Source organism: Ursus maritimus, unplaced genomic scaffold (assembly GCF_017311325.1).
Source record: "Ursus maritimus isolate PB19 unplaced genomic scaffold, ASM1731132v1 scaffold_32, whole genome shotgun sequence".
In the NCBI taxonomy this organism is placed as follows: Eukaryota; Metazoa; Chordata; class Mammalia; order Carnivora; family Ursidae; genus Ursus; species Ursus maritimus.
In genome coordinates this window covers 27594868-27610598 of record NW_024425786.1, presented here as the reverse complement: position 1 = coordinate 27610598, position 15731 = coordinate 27594868, and the positions used below count along the sequence as shown (strand labels likewise).

At 50.2% G+C, this 15731-nt stretch overlaps 2 protein-coding genes across 3 annotated transcripts in view; both read left to right on the top strand.

Annotated features, from left to right (window-relative positions):
* Window positions 1–24: 24 nt before the first annotated feature.
* On the top strand, window positions 25–6549 carry MRPS15 (mitochondrial ribosomal protein S15). Its single transcript, XM_008694389.2, has 8 exons — window positions 25–794; window positions 1082–1126; window positions 2185–2260; window positions 3057–3105; window positions 3601–3685; window positions 4635–4693; window positions 5960–6151; window positions 6400–6549. Exons 1-8 carry the CDS (start codon window positions 662–664, stop codon window positions 6532–6534), a joined length of 774 nt encoding a protein of 257 aa, XP_008692611.1. The 5' UTR covers window positions 25–661; the 3' UTR covers window positions 6535–6549.
* A 3016-nt stretch (window positions 6550–9565) lies between these two features.
* OSCP1 (organic solute carrier partner 1) overlaps window positions 9566–15731 on the top strand; it is a 25459-nt gene continuing 19293 nt past the window's right edge. The window contains exon 1 of one of the 2 annotated variants that reach the window (XM_008694391.2): window positions 9566–10325. In XM_008694391.2, coding sequence (XP_008692613.2) covers window positions 9923–10325 — 403 coding nt within the window. In that variant the 5' untranslated portion in view covers window positions 9566–9922. The remainder of the gene's footprint in view (window positions 10326–15731) is intronic. The other variant, XM_008694390.2, reaches the window with a different exon arrangement.

Below are 15731 nucleotides of genomic sequence, written 5' to 3'. Positions count from 1 at the left end.
CTAGAAAGTGGATACTATTATTATCATTCCCGTTTGATGAATGAGCACACCGTGGCCTAGCAAGGTGGGGTGGTTTGCCCACAGGATCACAGTACACGGCTGAGCTTCAGTTCCAGCCCAGGGCTATCCCATCCCCAAAATCAGCGACCTTCATCACGAGGCTTACAAGGCTGCCTGAGAGGACGCTGAATGAAGCCCAGCAGCTCTTCCGGGGCCTCATCCTGGAATGTGGTGGGAGAAGAAGAAGAAAGACTAGGTTGGGGGAGAAGGCTAAGGCAGGCCCTACGAAAGCTTCCAAAATAACCGGGGCTCGAGGCCAGGAACACAGAGTGGGATTAAGGACAGGATGCATGCCCAAGGAAAAAAAAAAAACAAAACAGCATCTTAGAATTTATACAGCACCGCACACCACTAACCAGGCCCGCAACCACCCACCCTCGTGCCCTGCCCAGCTGCTAACCAGACCTCTCTCCTCTACCCAATCCCGCCGCACCCCGATTCTTGCCTTTCTAATCCATTCTCTCGGTCCTCATCTGCTCTGGTCTCGCAACTGCGCTCCATTGGTCGAGCCTGAGCCAGCATGGCGGCGCCCATGTAACCCAGTCCTTGCCGCGAAAGGGACGGCGGCCGTGGCGCCGGCCCCGCGGGGTCACAAGTCACCATGCTGAGGACCGCGTGGAACGCGCTGAGGTCGCTTCGGACCCAGGCAGTGGCCCAGGCCCCAGTCCTTGGGCTTCCGGGGGGAGCGTGTGCCAGGCCTCCCTCCCGCCAGTGGGGCCTTCCCTCTCCTCAAGGTGAGGCGTTGAAAAGCGGGGCAACGCATGGAGGGAAGTGGGGTTGGGCGGAGATGGAGGATACGGGGGACAAGGATAGGGGAACAGAGCGGTGGTAGGATGAGGGAGAAAGGCCGGTGGGTGTGGAAGAAGTAAGACGAGGTGGGAGAGGCGTGGGGCAGCGGGGTGCGGAAGAAATGGGGCGGCGGTTAGGCGGAGGTACACAGAAGACCATGCGGGGGCCACAGAAAGGAATCGAGGCTGGGCTAGTTAAGAAGATGGACCTCAGCCGTCTCTCTTCTGCGTAGGTGTCATCCTCCCGGCCGTTCGCGCATATGCCGCCCAGAAACCAGGTAGGAGCTCTCGGGTGGGACTTCCGCGGAGAGGGAGTGCCTGGAGGGGCGCCGGATGGCCAGAGGGACGGAGGTGGCTAGTTAGAACCACTTAATGGTGTGGGTAAACTCGTGGGCCAGAGGTCCTGAGCAGAAGACCCCCACGTCTGCCTTGCCACCAGGCTGTAGCCTGAAACCTGTCTGGGGTGGAGACAATGAGTGAGAATGAGCTAGCTTGAGGGAAGGGGTGCTGGCACTACCCAGGCCTACCTAGAGTATAGGTAGACGCTTTGTGTCTGTCCTTCTGAGGTGGAGAGCTTGGTTTCCCATTCCAAGGCAGTCTGCATAGTGGGAAGATCTCTCTTCCTAGTTAAATGATACTGGACGAGTTACTCCCTCTCTCTGAGTCTCATTCTAAAAGGACTGTAAAAGTATCTATTTGAAAGGATTGTTGTTAGGATTCAGTGATAACACGTGGAGAAAGCATTCTCCGCACTGGGTGCAAAACGTAGTATATATTAGCATTTATTGCTGTGATTTGCATAGCGGCAGAGCAGGATCAGACTGGAGAGGACCAGTTAATCTCCCTCGTGCCTCTCCCTCACTTTCAAGGGAATATGACACACACCAAAGTTGAGGGTTTCCTATATGTGGTCTTTGTTTGGTGCTTACTGTGTCCTAAAGCTCGTGGTCCCTCCTCAGCCCCCTCATTTCATTCATGCTGTCAGCCAGCAAGTGTTTCTTGAGTGTCTGTTTTACATGAGGCCATGGACCAGACCGGGGTATTCAAAGAGAGGCAAACTCCAGCCATCCATAAAAGGACCCATCCTGGTGGGGGATCTAAAGAGGTGTGAGAGGTAAAGGCACAATATGGGACCTTAGGAAAGGTCGTCTACTCCCAGCGTGAAATGTCAAGACAGTTGCCTGCAGGGTTTGCAAAGGAGAACCTGAGCCCAGAGCTCCCTGGTACCTTTCTAGAGGTCCTGGGTATCTGTGACAGAGTTGGTGAGAAGAGCCAGGACGGAGAGGATGGGCAGTGAGAGTTGACTCTGGGTGTTTTCTGTCTCTGCACTTGACAGTCCAACCCAGCCAAGAAGATGACCCGCCCCCTTCCACGCTGCTCAAAGACTATCAGAACGTTCCTGGAATGGAGAGGTAAGCAGAAAGATATCTCTTTGATGAGGCACGGAGCCCTAAGAGAATTGGGAAGGAGAGAGGGAAGACAGTGGCTTCGAGGCCTGGCCCGCTGTATCTGAAGCTTGATGATAGAATCAGGCAGAGAACTACTGAAGCCCAGGGTTGAGGAGGGGCAGCAGGGGCAGACTGGAGTTCATGGAGCTCAACTGCTTGCCTTTTTTCCTTCTGTGGTTCCGATAGAAGGAGGCAACATGCCTCACAGGTCTTTGTGAGATCTCCCGTCTGTTGATCCTCACAAAAGCCCTGTGAGGGAAGAAATAGTGTCCCCATTTTATAGATTACTAATGTCTGCCCAATGTCATACAGCTCCTAGGGGGCAGGGCTGAAAGACACCAAAGCCAGGATCCTTCTGCTCAGCCCCTGCCTGGTACAGCGAGAGCTGGGCAGTCCTTCCGCTGTACTGTGTAACAGGCGAAAAAAACAATGATTACAGAATTGAAATGTCTCAAGACAGACTGAACCATATTCTAGCTGAAATGAAAATCGTCCCTTTGCCCACCCTGTGAGGAGCCTGGAACAGTCAAGCTGACAGCCCCAATTTTGTGCAGTTATCACATCATTCCATATTCTCAGCACAGCAAATCGGATTCGTGCTGACTTTTAATCCCTGACAAATGGCTCCCCACTTCCACAGAGACACTCTTTGTTACAAAAGAAATTTTCGATCATTCTTGCTTTTCAAACTAAAATGGAAACAGCATCGATTCCCCTCCCCCCCACACACCTGTCTGTCATTGCTATGCTTTTCCCACAGGTTTGATGATGTCGTGAGAAGAGTCTTGTCTTTAGAAATGGCCAACCAGGTGAGTTGGCCTCAAACCTCAGCCTCTCCCAGTCCTCTCCTCTGGGACTCGCTCCTACTGTGGTAACACCTCCATCCCATGCTTCTCAAGTCACAGTATTTATTCCGCTGTCCTTCTGTGTCCACTTGTCCATCCCCCAGACCAAGGATCTCCAGGGCAGGGATAATCTTGTTCTCTCACTGTATCCCTAGCACACAGCACCCAACAAACAGTAGGTACTCAGTAATGATCTAATGCCTGAATGAATGAGCACAGTTTGGGGACCCTCATCTAACAAGCTATGTCACCTGTCATTGGCCTTGGGCTCACCTAGATGTGAATAGCCATGTGCTGACCAAAGGCCATGCCCTGGTGAAGTGAAGAGTGAACAGAGTGAAGCCAGGCGCTGAGCTTTATGGCCTGGTTTCTATGACTGCAGCCAGGGCCTTTGAGGTATGAAGGCTAATTCTTGGGGGATGGCAGACCTCACAGATTCTCTGTCTCTATCTTCAACAGAAGGAGAAGCTAAAAATCAAGCAAGAGCTGCTGATGAACAAGATTTTGGCAAACCCTGAGGACACCAACTCCCTGGAGGCTCGAAGTTGGTCAGAGGGCCCTTGGGGAGTGGGAATGCAGGGGAGTCTGCTAGGTGGTACTCGATCCAGGGCCCTTGTCTACAAGGGCACCAGGTATCAGATGTGGCTTGATGAAGCGAGAGACAAGAAGGACCCAGGGCAATGAAAACTGGACTCTGTGATGCTGGAGTCAGCGCCCAGGTCCCTCCTCCTACCTCTGTTGTGAGCTCAGGCAAGTCTCCTCAGGCACCAAAGCTCGTCTCTGTGTCTCTCTCTACTCTGCAGCTAAGGAGGTGAAAGGGCCAGGTGGTCAGGGCCAAGGTTCCACCTCACTCTACAATCAATGCTGCCAACACTCATTGTGTGTACCAGAGGGGCCTGCTGTAGTGAGAACGTCCCCTTGGCGCCACCTTCCGCTTCTGCCTTTGCCCCCATCTTTGCAGCACAGGCAGGAATCAAACAAGAGGCTACCTAAGGAAGGATATTGCAGGGCTTTAGGAGAGGAGTGGGAGCTGATAATTCTGAAAACTCATTAGTGAAAACAGAATTAAGGGTGGTAGCTGAAAGGGGAGAGGCAAGGAGTAGCCCCTTGACAGTTCTGGAATCTAATCTTGCCGCGTTGGCTAGGACTGCCAGCTCGGGGTCGAATCATTAAGAATGATAACATGTATCGTAGACTAATTCCTGAATTTAATAGGAATGCTCTGAAGCTTTACCATTAAGAATGCTATTTGCTACGGTCTGGGGATAATACCTTTATAAGAGTAAGGAACGTTCCTTCCTTAGGCTTTGCTTTCCAAAGGAAAGATAATCCAGAGTGTTTTGAGATCATGAAATTCAGAGTGCTTTGGGAATTGTAGGGAGCTGAACCAGAGCACTGCTGATTTTTATTCCTTGAGGTCTTAAAACACAACCCAGGCCCGGGCGCTTCCTTCCTCTGTGCCAGCTCTCATCCTCTGTGGTTTGTGGTTTCAGTTGTTGCCTTGACTGTCAAGATCCACAGTTACGAAAAACACATGCAGAAACATCGAAAGGTAAACCTTGGCCGTGGCTCACGGCTAAGCACCAGCCCCCAGGGGAGAGGAGTCTGAGAGGTCAAGGGCTCTGGGTCCAGGGAAGCAGCTGGAGAAGGCGAGTGGCTGCAACACCAGGGCGCCCACCTCTCAGCTGCAGTGGGGAAAATGTTTCCCTCCTACCTCCAGTGGAAAATGGGAGCCTTACAGGGCTGCACTGAGTGTCACCCATGGTCAGGAACACAACCTTCAGGACGAGGTTGCAGTGTCTGGCACATAGTGGGTGCTCAGTAAATATTTCTTGAATATTCTGGGACTCCGTTCAAATTCTCAGCTCCGCCATTTCCACTAACCAGACGTGTGACTTTGGGGAAGTTACTTTCCGTGCCTAGGCCTCAGTTCTCCTGTCTGTAAAGTAGGGATCACAGCAGTGCCTGCTGACAGGATTGCGAGGAGCGCGTGAAATAACAAAGTACCAGCATGGTCATGGGAAGTACTAGGCCTGGTGCTGAGTACTTCACATACATCAGCTCATTTAACCCTTACAACTATCCGTCTGTTCCATTTGACAGAGGAGTGATCCAGGCATGGGGTGATTGGGTTATTCCTCAAGGCACAGCACTGGGCAGTGATGCGCTAGGACTTGAAACCAGGGGGTCCTGCTCCAGGGCCATACTCTTAACCATGATGCCATATCCCAGCACAGCACTGGGCACAGAGTTGCTGTAATTAGGTAACTGCAGGTATTTTTAACAAACGTACCATTGTAAATACAGACTGGTCCCAGCACCATGCAGGGTGGCCCCTCAGGGGCACCTGGAGCCGGCTGCACCTGCTCTTTGGAGATGAGATTTTTGCTCATCCGGAGTGTGGAACAGCAGCCCCACTGCAGAGGTCCCTTACAAAGGAGCCCAAGGCCTTCCCTTCTCTCCACGCCAGCTGACAGCTGGCCAAGCTGTGGGGAGGCTGAGCAGGGGGTGATAGGGGAAAGAGCCTGAGATTTAGAGTGAGACCCGTAGACGCAGATTCAAGACCTGACCTCACGCAAGGTCCCCACCCTGCATAGTTCTAGGACCTTCTATGAATCAGGTGACATCTTTGAGCCTTTTTTCCCCCATCTATAAAATGGGAATATCAATGACAATACCTACCACAGAACGACACTAATATTTCATCAGATTGTCAGGAGGTTTCAGTGAGATGATAAGATGACCGTCCTTTGTTACCGTAAAGTGGCACACCGCTTATTTATATAATACTAAGAGCAGTACACCCCCTCTCTCACAGGACAAAGCCCACAAGCGCTATCTGCTGATGAGCATCGACCAGAGGAAGAAGATGCTCAAAAACCTCCGGAAGACCAACTACAGTGTCTTCGAGAAGACGTGCAAGGAGCTGGGGATTGAGTACACCTTTACCCCGCTGTACACCTGGAAAGGCCACCAACGCTGGGCAGCCAAGAAGGCCCTGTGCATTCGGGTACGAGTCAGAATTGCTGCTTTGGTTGGCCCCGCTCTGGGACTGTGGTGGGAGAGCAGCAGGGAGGGTTGTCTGTTCCTGCCTGAGGCACGGAACTGGCCCCCAGACCCTGAGGAGGCGCACTGGCCATCACCCCCACGGAGAAAGGCTGGCATGCCCATCCAGGGAGGCCTGTTCCCGCCCCACCTGCTCCAGACCGGAGGTTTTACATAGGATTACAGTCTCTTCCTGCTCCCTTTCATCCCCAGGTCTACCAGGAGGTACAGAAACTCAAGAAGCAAAAAAGGGCCTTAAAAGCTAAAGCAGCAGCCCAGAAACAAGGCCAGAAGAACCTGGAGAGCCCTTCCAAAGCCGGACCAGAGGCAATCAAAGAAAACCAATAAATTTTATTAGAGTTATGTCTTTCTGCCTTAAAGGATAATAGGAGAGAAGGTGGGGCTCTGTGTGGCCTGAGGAGGAGGAATTCGTTCTTTCATTCAGCTCTGAGATCCCAGTCTTGTCGGAGGCAGAGCCTCTGCCCTCAGACACTAGAGGACACATTCTCACAACACACCTCTCACACACTCACATAAACAGCACCCTGTGGTCCAGGTGACGTACCTGCAGAGGTGAAGAGGTGAGACTGAGCGCCCAGCTGCACAGAGGAAGTGTGGCCGGCTGGCTGCCTGGCTGCCAGGTGAGAAGTCCAGCTGTAAGAGCTGCCTTTGGGACTGGGCCCTGAAGGATGAGTGGAAGTTCACTGGGCGGAAATGGGGTGGGAAAGCATCCCGGGCAGAAGGCATTGCAAGTGCAAAGGCAAAGAAGTCAACAGATGCATGCCGTGTTCAAGGAGCAGTGGGAACAGGAAATAAAGCTTGACGGGTAAGCTGAAGCTGGGCTGGGAGAGGCTTGATGTGCTGGCCACCCCCTAGGGAGCGGGGAGACAGTTACGGTTTAAAACTGAAGGAGTGATGACAGCACCAGGTCTGTGTTTTAGATAGTTAAGCAGCCGCAGTGTAGAGGGTAGATGGGAGGTGGAGACACGAGAGCAGTTTATTGTTTTGGGGTCAGGGGTACTGGTGCTCAGATTGAGAATCGATAAAAGCTACAAGTCCTACCCTCAAGAAACTGCGCATATGCAAAACATTCCTGATAAATTCTGGGGAGTTATGGATACCCCTTTTCCTGCAAAACTCACCCAATCACACCATGTGAAATGTCAAGGTCTTGCTGAGTATGCTTAACGTGTTTGAAGAACCCAAGGAAGACAGTGTGTCTAAAACTGAGTGAACAAAGAGAAGAGTGGGGAAAGATGAGGTCAGAGGGGAAAGCAGACACCAGATAATACATAGTTTTCTAGGGGGTATTAGTCTGCTCAGGCTGCCATTAAAAACTAAACTGGCTTAAATCACAGAAACTTAACCTTCTGGAAGTTCTGGAGGCTAGGAAGTCCAAGATCCAGGTGCTGGTCAATTTGGTTTCTGGTGAAGAATCTTCCTGGTTTGCAAATGGCTGCTTTCTGACTATGTCCTCACATGCAAGGGGAGAAAAAAAGATCTCTTCCTCTTCTGGTAAGGGCACTAATCTCATCATAAGGACCCTACCTTCATGACCTCATCTAATTCATTACCTCCTAAAGGCCCCACCTCCAAATACCATCACACTGGGGCTTAGAGCTTCAGTATAAGAATTTGGGGAGGTATACAGACATTCAGTCCACAACAGTGGGGAAAAGACTTTGGGCTTCATTCTGAGAAGGAAAGCCAAAACGGGTAAAGTTTATTAAAGTGACGTCCAAAGAACAGTTGGAAACAGATCCGGGACAACAGCGAGGCCTGAGGTAGAGACAGGCTTAGGGGTTAGGTTTAGACGGTGACTGAAGCCATGGGTGTGAGTAAAATTGCTCAGGGAGGGAGTGTAAACAAAGGGCCATGTCAGGATGGGAAGGATGATCTCAGGAGCAGCTGAGGGTCCCGGGTGAGGGGAAGGGGGTAGAGTGAGGATAGAACAGAGCCTGGAGTCCTGCAAAATCAGAAGTGAGATGAGAGGCTAAGAACTGCTGACTGGCTGTTCAGATGTCACCTCCAGGAACAGTAGGGAAGGCCCTTTATGGGGCAGAACTTTGAGTGGACATAGCTACATGCAGATCCCGCACTGGGGAGCCAAGTGCCATCATTTAGGCGGACCAGTGGAGGTGAGAAAAGCGACACCATGGAGCAGGCCCTACAGGAAAGGCATCATTGTAAGTGCTACCTTAGGCATAATATCTCATCTCCTTAAAGCCACCTTCATCACCCATCCACCTCATATTGGCATGGTTATCCTCATTTTACCATGTAAGAACTGAAGCTCAGAGGTTAGGTAACTTATCGAAGTTCACACAGCTGGTTAGAGATAGGCCTAGAATCAAGGCCGCATCTATTCTTACTCCAAGCCTGTGTTCTGCTCATTATACTACACTGCCTAGGGGCAAAAAATGACCTGAGATGCTATGGGAGGATTCTAGAGCATACTAAAATGCCTAGCATTTTAGAGAGAGCTGAATCCTAGCTGCAGTGGGTAGGGAGTGAAGATGTTAAGGAAATTCAGGTTGTGAATGTAGACTACTTAAAAACTTGGCTGGGAAGGAAAGGGGACCAGAGAAGGTGTAGGAACAACTTGAGCTTGGCAAAGGTCAGGGCAAAACTTCGGTGGTAGGTGTGATTAGGAGGAAGAGGTGATGTCCCATTGAGGGGGCAAAGCTGATGAGGTGGATGAGTTCAGCTGGATTAGGAGCAAGAAGGAGCGCAGAAGGCATCTCTAAAGGTAGTCAGAGGGGCGCCTGGGTGGCTCAGTCCGTTAAGCCGTTCGGCTCTCAACCTCAGCTCAGGTCTTGATTTCAGGGGTGTGAGTTCAGGCTCCATGTTGGCCTCCACACTGGACATGGAGCCTACATTAAAAATAATAATAAATTAAATAGAATGGTAGTTGGAGTCTGAGTGGAGAGTCTTGAATGCCATGTTGAGGCATTTAAACTGTGATCTGGCAAACAGCTGGGAGCCACGAAAGGGATGCCTCATATTGACCATGGCAACTGCTGAAATTTAGCCTAGCAATCAGTGCCAGTGTTGGAGAGAAAAGGGCAGTTGACACGGAAGAATGCGGGCAGAAAAAGAAAGGAAGAGATAAATGTGAGAACGATTTTGGACGAAAACGCAGAAGTAGTGACTGATAACTGATAATAGGACCCAGGGAAACAGTTGGAAGCCAAGGCCCAGATTTCAAGCCTGAGTGGCTGGAGGAAAGGATGTTTTAGAAGTACTGAAATTTCCGGAAATGGTTGCTCATCAAAGTAAAAGTGTACAGCAGATAATAGGAAGGTGATGCCGGAGCTCAAGATGGGGATGAAGTACAGGGTCGACGCCCTTAAAACAGAGAAGTAGGTGGGGGGCCTGCTCAACAACACGAAAGAGAGCTTCGGAGAAGCCCCAGCACGCGTCCTCTGGGAACAGGACAGACAAGAACAGGCCTGGTTTGCTTCACTCCAAGTAGCTTTTAGGAAGGAAACGCAAACTCAAGGACTTTCGGCCCGTCGCCATTCAAAAGCAAAGTCCGTTATCATTTTGAGTGCTTTCGTGGCATTTTGCTTATCTCATGGATTCCCCTCTGCACCCATGAGAGGTGGGTCACGACTCCACGTTCCGAGTGGGGCAAGGCCAGCCTCAAGCACCTGCCCAGAGTCACACAGCTAGGAAAGGGCGGAGCCTCCCGGAAGTTCTGCTCGGGCTTAACTCGCTCCCAGGCGGGGTGGGGATGGAGGGGGTCGCGCGAATGAGCTGGGCCAGGCCCTCTCCCTTGCCGCCCGCTCGCGAGGGAAAACCGCCGCGAGAACCGCGGACCCACACAACCTACCGCGGGGGCCGCTGCCGCCGGCCCAATCAGTGTCCGCTCCGGGCGCCTCCCAACAAACGGCCCGCTGATTGGCTTCTTCGGCCATCCGCCGCGCTGCCCTGGCAACCAGGCAACCGGACGCGGCGGCCGAGCATCCAGGCCTCCGGCTCCCAGTCCCGTGGCCCTTCGCCTGCCCCGCCGGCATCCGACACCATGTCGGTGCGGACACTACCGCTGCTCTTCTTGAACTTGGGCGGGGAGATGCTTTACATTCTGGACCAGCGGCTGCGGGCCCAGAACATCCCGGGAGACAAGGCCCGCAAAGGTGAGAGGCACCCGGCCCCACAGCCAGCCCCACGCCCGGCAGCCTGTTCCCCTCACTGCCGCCGCGGCGCGCACAGCCGGACCGCCACAGCCAGGCCCCCCTGCAGACTGACCAACACCCCTGCACCGCGCGCTCCTATAGCCAGGGACCTTTGGCACAACGCCACAGCGCCATCCGCTCAGGGCCTCTCAGGAGTCAAATTCCCCCAAAAGATGTTTTTACAGCAGAAGGATTTAATACCCGCGCTGTTATTAGGGGACCTGACACACACACACCCATATCCTCATCCCCTCAAATTGGAGAGATGATTTCCCTATTTCTCTTGACAACCAGCCCCTCCCAAATGTAGGAGACCGAGCTGCCCACCACCTGGCCAAACACTCTTTGCTAGTCCAAGCATCCTCTCCCCCCACCCCCACCCCCACCCCAACAGGTGCTGAGTCTCCCGTCCTCTGTGTGGTATCCTCCTTCATGAGCTGGAGGCCAGTCTTGCTCATTTCAGAAGCTAATTCTGGGTTCTGAAATAACGGATGAGTCTATGGCCATACCACCCTGAACGCACCCGATCGCGTCTGAAATAACAGATGAATAAGAAAACATAAGAAAGTTATGTTATTCCCTTCACAGTTATTGGAAGAGAAGGCAGTTCTGGAAATAATTATATGAGAGTTTCTAAAATGCAAAATCTGGCACCCATATACACCACATCTAATCTCCAGAGAAATGACCACCCAGAACACTCTGCTACCATTTTCTTCTTCTTTTCCTCCCTTCTCAACCAACAACTGCTTTCACCAGGTTTCCTGGGATTAAGTACAGAAGAAAATATATATTTCAAGGTAGAGAAAGATAAGTTGGTACAAAGGAAACTGACATGACCCCAGATTAAAAATTTATTCTCTCCAGAGATCCGTGTGCTCAACTGATGTTAAACGTACATATTCAGATGTTAAGCATACATATTCAGATATTCACTACTGTGTCTGTGAGACTGAGTCCAAGTCCACACACAAAGACATAAAAAGAACTCCCTATCTCATACCCCCTCCCTTCATTCTGCACACTGCTGCCCGTGAGCTTTCTAAAATGCAAATCTGTCCATACCCCCTGCTACTTAAAACCCTTTGTCAACTTTCACTGATGTTTGGATGGAGACAAAATCTTTGGCAGGACATTTCAGGGCCCCTGCTGACCTGATCTCTCTCCACCTCTGCAGTCCCACCTTCCACCACTGCCTACCTCCTACTTTGTATCTTAATACCAAGCTGCTTGTAGGTCTACATTTAAAGCATGCTTATTCACATTTCCCTGCTAATAATCCCCATTCTCCCCCAAAGCTCCCATTTCTATGCTAATGGTTCCTCTTCCATACTGCATTATTCAGCTTGAGAATCAGCTCCTTCAGGAAGCCTCCCCACATGGGGAAAGGGTCTGAGAATACTCCCATAGCACCCCATGCGTGCCTCTGCCTATCTTATCGCTAGCCAGGTTATACTGCAATGGTCTGTGGGTGTCTCCCCCACAGACCTGGGGCGGCACGTAATTATCTTCATCTTTGTACTCCAGCACCTAGCAGAGTGCCTAGACCAGAATGAACTGGTGTTCAGTCAATGTTTGTTGAACCGATGATCTAAATTGGCTGTTTTTATATGATGTCGCCATTTCTTCCTCAAGAGGGTTCTGTTTTCCTTGGCACGTATGTTCTGTGATTGTATTCAGGCTAATGGCACAGTGAGCTGACAGGTAGCCCTTGCACTGGCGCTCTGCGTCTTGGAAAATGGTATAAATTAGCAATTAAGAGCAATTAAGACTCTCTGCAGCCATACAGTTGGGTTCCAATTCCAGCTTTGCCATTGAACTAGCTGTATGACCTTGGAGTGTAACTTCTATAAGCCTGTTTCTTTTTTCCATAAAATGAGCATCCCACATACTAACAGCAAAGTTGTCAGAATTGAATGAGATCATGTATTCAACATCAGGTATTGGCTTTCAAGAGGGGGTCTGGGCAAGACCCTGTGAATACAAAGGGTCTGGTTTCCTTTGTCTTCAGGAGCTTTGGTTCTTCTGGGTTTGCTAAATACAGCTTTAGGGAGTTTCAACCATTTTCAGTAATTCACATTCACACACTCATTCCTTCCTTCCACAGTTTAGGTGAGTGTCAGACATCATGTGAAATGCTGGATGGAGCCTGATCCAGCCCTTTCCTGCATTCACGGGAGGTAGGGCTTTGGATCAGCGTCATCCAGTAACTGCTTCTAAAACTGGGGGTCATATCTTCCTAACAACAACATTTATTAAGCACTTACTGTCTACCAAGGACTTCTCTGAAGACCTTAATCCCCACAACTATACTACCATGTAGGTAATACTGTCCCCATTTTACAGATGGGGAAACTAAAGTTAATTTGCCTGGGGTTACATAGCCAGTAAGAGGAGGAGTTAGGGATTTGAACCTAGGTCATCAGGCTCCAGAGCTCATACTCTTAGCCAATATGTTCTTAACTGCTACACTATACTTCCATATGTGGGGGGATTCTATCAGAATCTTTGGGGGTTGGGGGAATGGGAGGTCAGGAAGAGAGGGAGAGCTCTGAAAAAACTGTCCAGTGGACCCACTGATTTTATGAGAGAAATGACACAAAGTAACTGGCTCAGGGGGGCTCATAGAAGACAGCGAGAAAACAGGGTGCAGGGTGCAGGATTCAGAAAGCTGAGAAACACCCATCTGTCCCACCACTGAGCGCTGGTGTAGCTGCAGGAGCCACTGTGACAGCTGCTGGTGCACAGAGGCCTAGACAACACCAGACACAGTAAACGAGGCCCCGTTGATGCTGTGAATGGAAATCATATTTCTTCTAGGTGTTTTCATTCTCTTGCACAACTAATTGGTCTCCTGGAGGCCCTGCCGCTCCCCGGGGCCAATGCAGATACTGCAGTTTTTCACCACAGTGGAGCCTCTAGTTTAGGATTCAACAGAAAGGAAGTGTTCTCGCCATGGGGCAACTTTTGAGTGTTGCATATGAATGTCGTCGTGTCCCCCCCCCCCCCGTTTTAAGCAACAGCAAGAATAGTAAAAGCTGCCTTTGCCTCACTCCAGTCCTCTTAAAAATACTCATAAATAAGGCCCTATTACATTTTGTTTACATTCCTCATTTTACAGAAGGGGAAACTGAGACACACAGCCAGTAAGTGGTTTTTCCAGGACGAGCAGATCACAGTGAAGTACTGAGCAACCAAATGGTGGTGAGGTTCTGTTTTTATTTTTCTAGTTCCAATTTAGCAGGCAGCTCTGGATAGCCTTGGGCCTTCGTCCCACTCAAAATATAACTAAAGTGAAATTGGCAAAAGCAAGTCATCTGGAAAAATAACAGAAAGAGGGGGCATCCTTTACCTTCCCCTGGATCCTCCGGAGGACCGGGGCGGGGCGCGCGCAGCACTCCAGCGACCTCTGCCGGAGCTGAGCATGATTGCCTGCAGGAGTGCGCGAACACTGGGCATGCTTCGGCCAGCTCCACTTTGTCAACAGCAGGGAGCCGCTGTCCCTTAGTGTATGTGAGCCCCTTGTGGCACCACCACCCCGGTCCTCCTGAGTCAGATGCTTAACTGACTGTGCCACCCAGGCGCCCTTGTAAAGCCTTCTTTTGAATGATGTGTATTCTCATAGCATTACAGAAAGTGACCTCTCGGGCCTTCCGGGATAAACCCCAGGGGAGCTAGTTCTGGGTTTCCTCTCCCACGAGGACCCTCTCTGGAAGGTATAGTCTCTCCAGGGCTTTTTTGGAACTTGTTATTTACCCATCATCCTTTTCAAAGTTTCAAATGGAAGGCAGAGTATTGGCATTAGACATTAATGCAAACATGCAAAAATAAAGTTTCATAGACCAGATCATTGGAATTGGTATTTTTAAAGCCTCCTTGAAAAGAATGTTCTTGCTTCATGAACTGGTGTTTTCTTTTTATATGCTTCATGTAGATGAATGGACAGAGGTGGACAGAAAACGAGGTATGCTATCTCTGGGCTGCATGCGTTCAGTCTGCATCCACAGGCTCACTCGATCCTTCATCACTGGGCTTACTGGGGGACCCCTCTAACCATGTCTAAGGAAGAACACAGTCATGAGTTTCTCTTTAGCCAAGAGACTGGTTGTACGTTGGAATCTCTTATTAAATAAATATAGCATGTAAGACGAAAAGCAAGCACACTTTGGCCAAAGGACCATGTGGCACCTGCAGTATTTGTCTCTTCATCTTGTCCAAGTTTTGCAGGGATTGCTGGGGCAGTAACTACACTTCTAGGTCAGCTGTCCTATTTGGTAGTCCTTTAAAACAATTCTGTGACAGTATCGCGCAGCCAAAGAATTGTGCTTTGACACCAGTGCACCCGCCTGAGCCATTCTCCCCAGCACACAGAGCGCTCTACTGAGCAATGGAGGAAAATGGAAGCAGGTGGCTGCAGGGCTGCCAGACCTGTGGGCCGAAGCACGCCTGCGCTATGGGCTTGTTGTGCCAAATCTTCAGTTTCCCCTTCGCCCACGACTAGCAGCCAACCTGAAAAATGTGCCGATTCCTCAGAATAAATCCTTAGCCTTTCTCACCCTTAAATGTCGCAAGGACCTTCCATCACTTGACATTTGGGTGCAGTCGATGCATGTCCTCACCCATCGTCCTCAGTATTTTCAGTGCTCTCAGCATACCAGCTATGCTGAGGAGATGATGCATGTCACGTTTAAGAGCACGAGCATTAAGATCAAACACCCCATCCTAATTTCACTTCCACCACCAGCTGTGTGACCTTGGACTTTAACATCTCTAAGACTCAATGTTCCTCCTTGATAGAATAAGGAGAATAATTCAGAGTTGTCTTGGGGTTTAAATGAGAGAATGCATGGAAAGTTCTAGCCCAGTGCCTGAAACATAGTAAGGATTCAAAAGTGGTAACCATCCAGAAGCTGTAGCTTCTCCCTTTTACCCTGGGTTCCAAACTGCATGTTCCCAATAAACAAATGTATAGCAGAGGTAGTTGGTAAAAACTCAGTTGCTTTCATTGAGAGAATTATTCATCGGGCCCGGCTCAAAGAAAAACCCAAATGAAGTGCTTGGTAGAATTCTATTGTCTTTTACCACTTTCTGTGAGCAGTTTTTGGCCCATCTCTTGATGCAGGGCAAAATTTCAGGCAAGAGGCATGGATTATGAAGACTGTTAGCATACATAATTGAATTATTGGAATTTATTTTAACTTAGGCATTACAAAATAATGAGCTGAAACTGACTTCCTAATCAGAACCCAGGACGAGCAACCTGATCTGTTAAGAACTCAGTTACTAAACTCCTGATGCACCTGTGAAAAATTACTTCCTTGCCTGCCCTTAGTCTCTACCCCACCCCCCAAAACCTGGCTTCTAGTG

Excerpts from the sequence above, each read along its gene's own strand:
- MRPS15 (XM_008694389.2), top strand. The coding sequence starts at position 662 with ATGCTGAGGACCGCGTGGAACGCGCTGAGGTCGCTTCGGACCCAGGCA. Across the intron at positions 1,127-2,184 it reads ATATGCCGCCCAGAAACCAG|TCCAACCCAGCCAAGAAGAT; the intron begins GTAGGAGCTCTC and ends TGCACTTGACAG. Across the intron at positions 6,152-6,399 it reads AGAAGGCCCTGTGCATTCGG|GTCTACCAGGAGGTACAGAA; the intron begins GTACGAGTCAGA and ends TTTCATCCCCAG.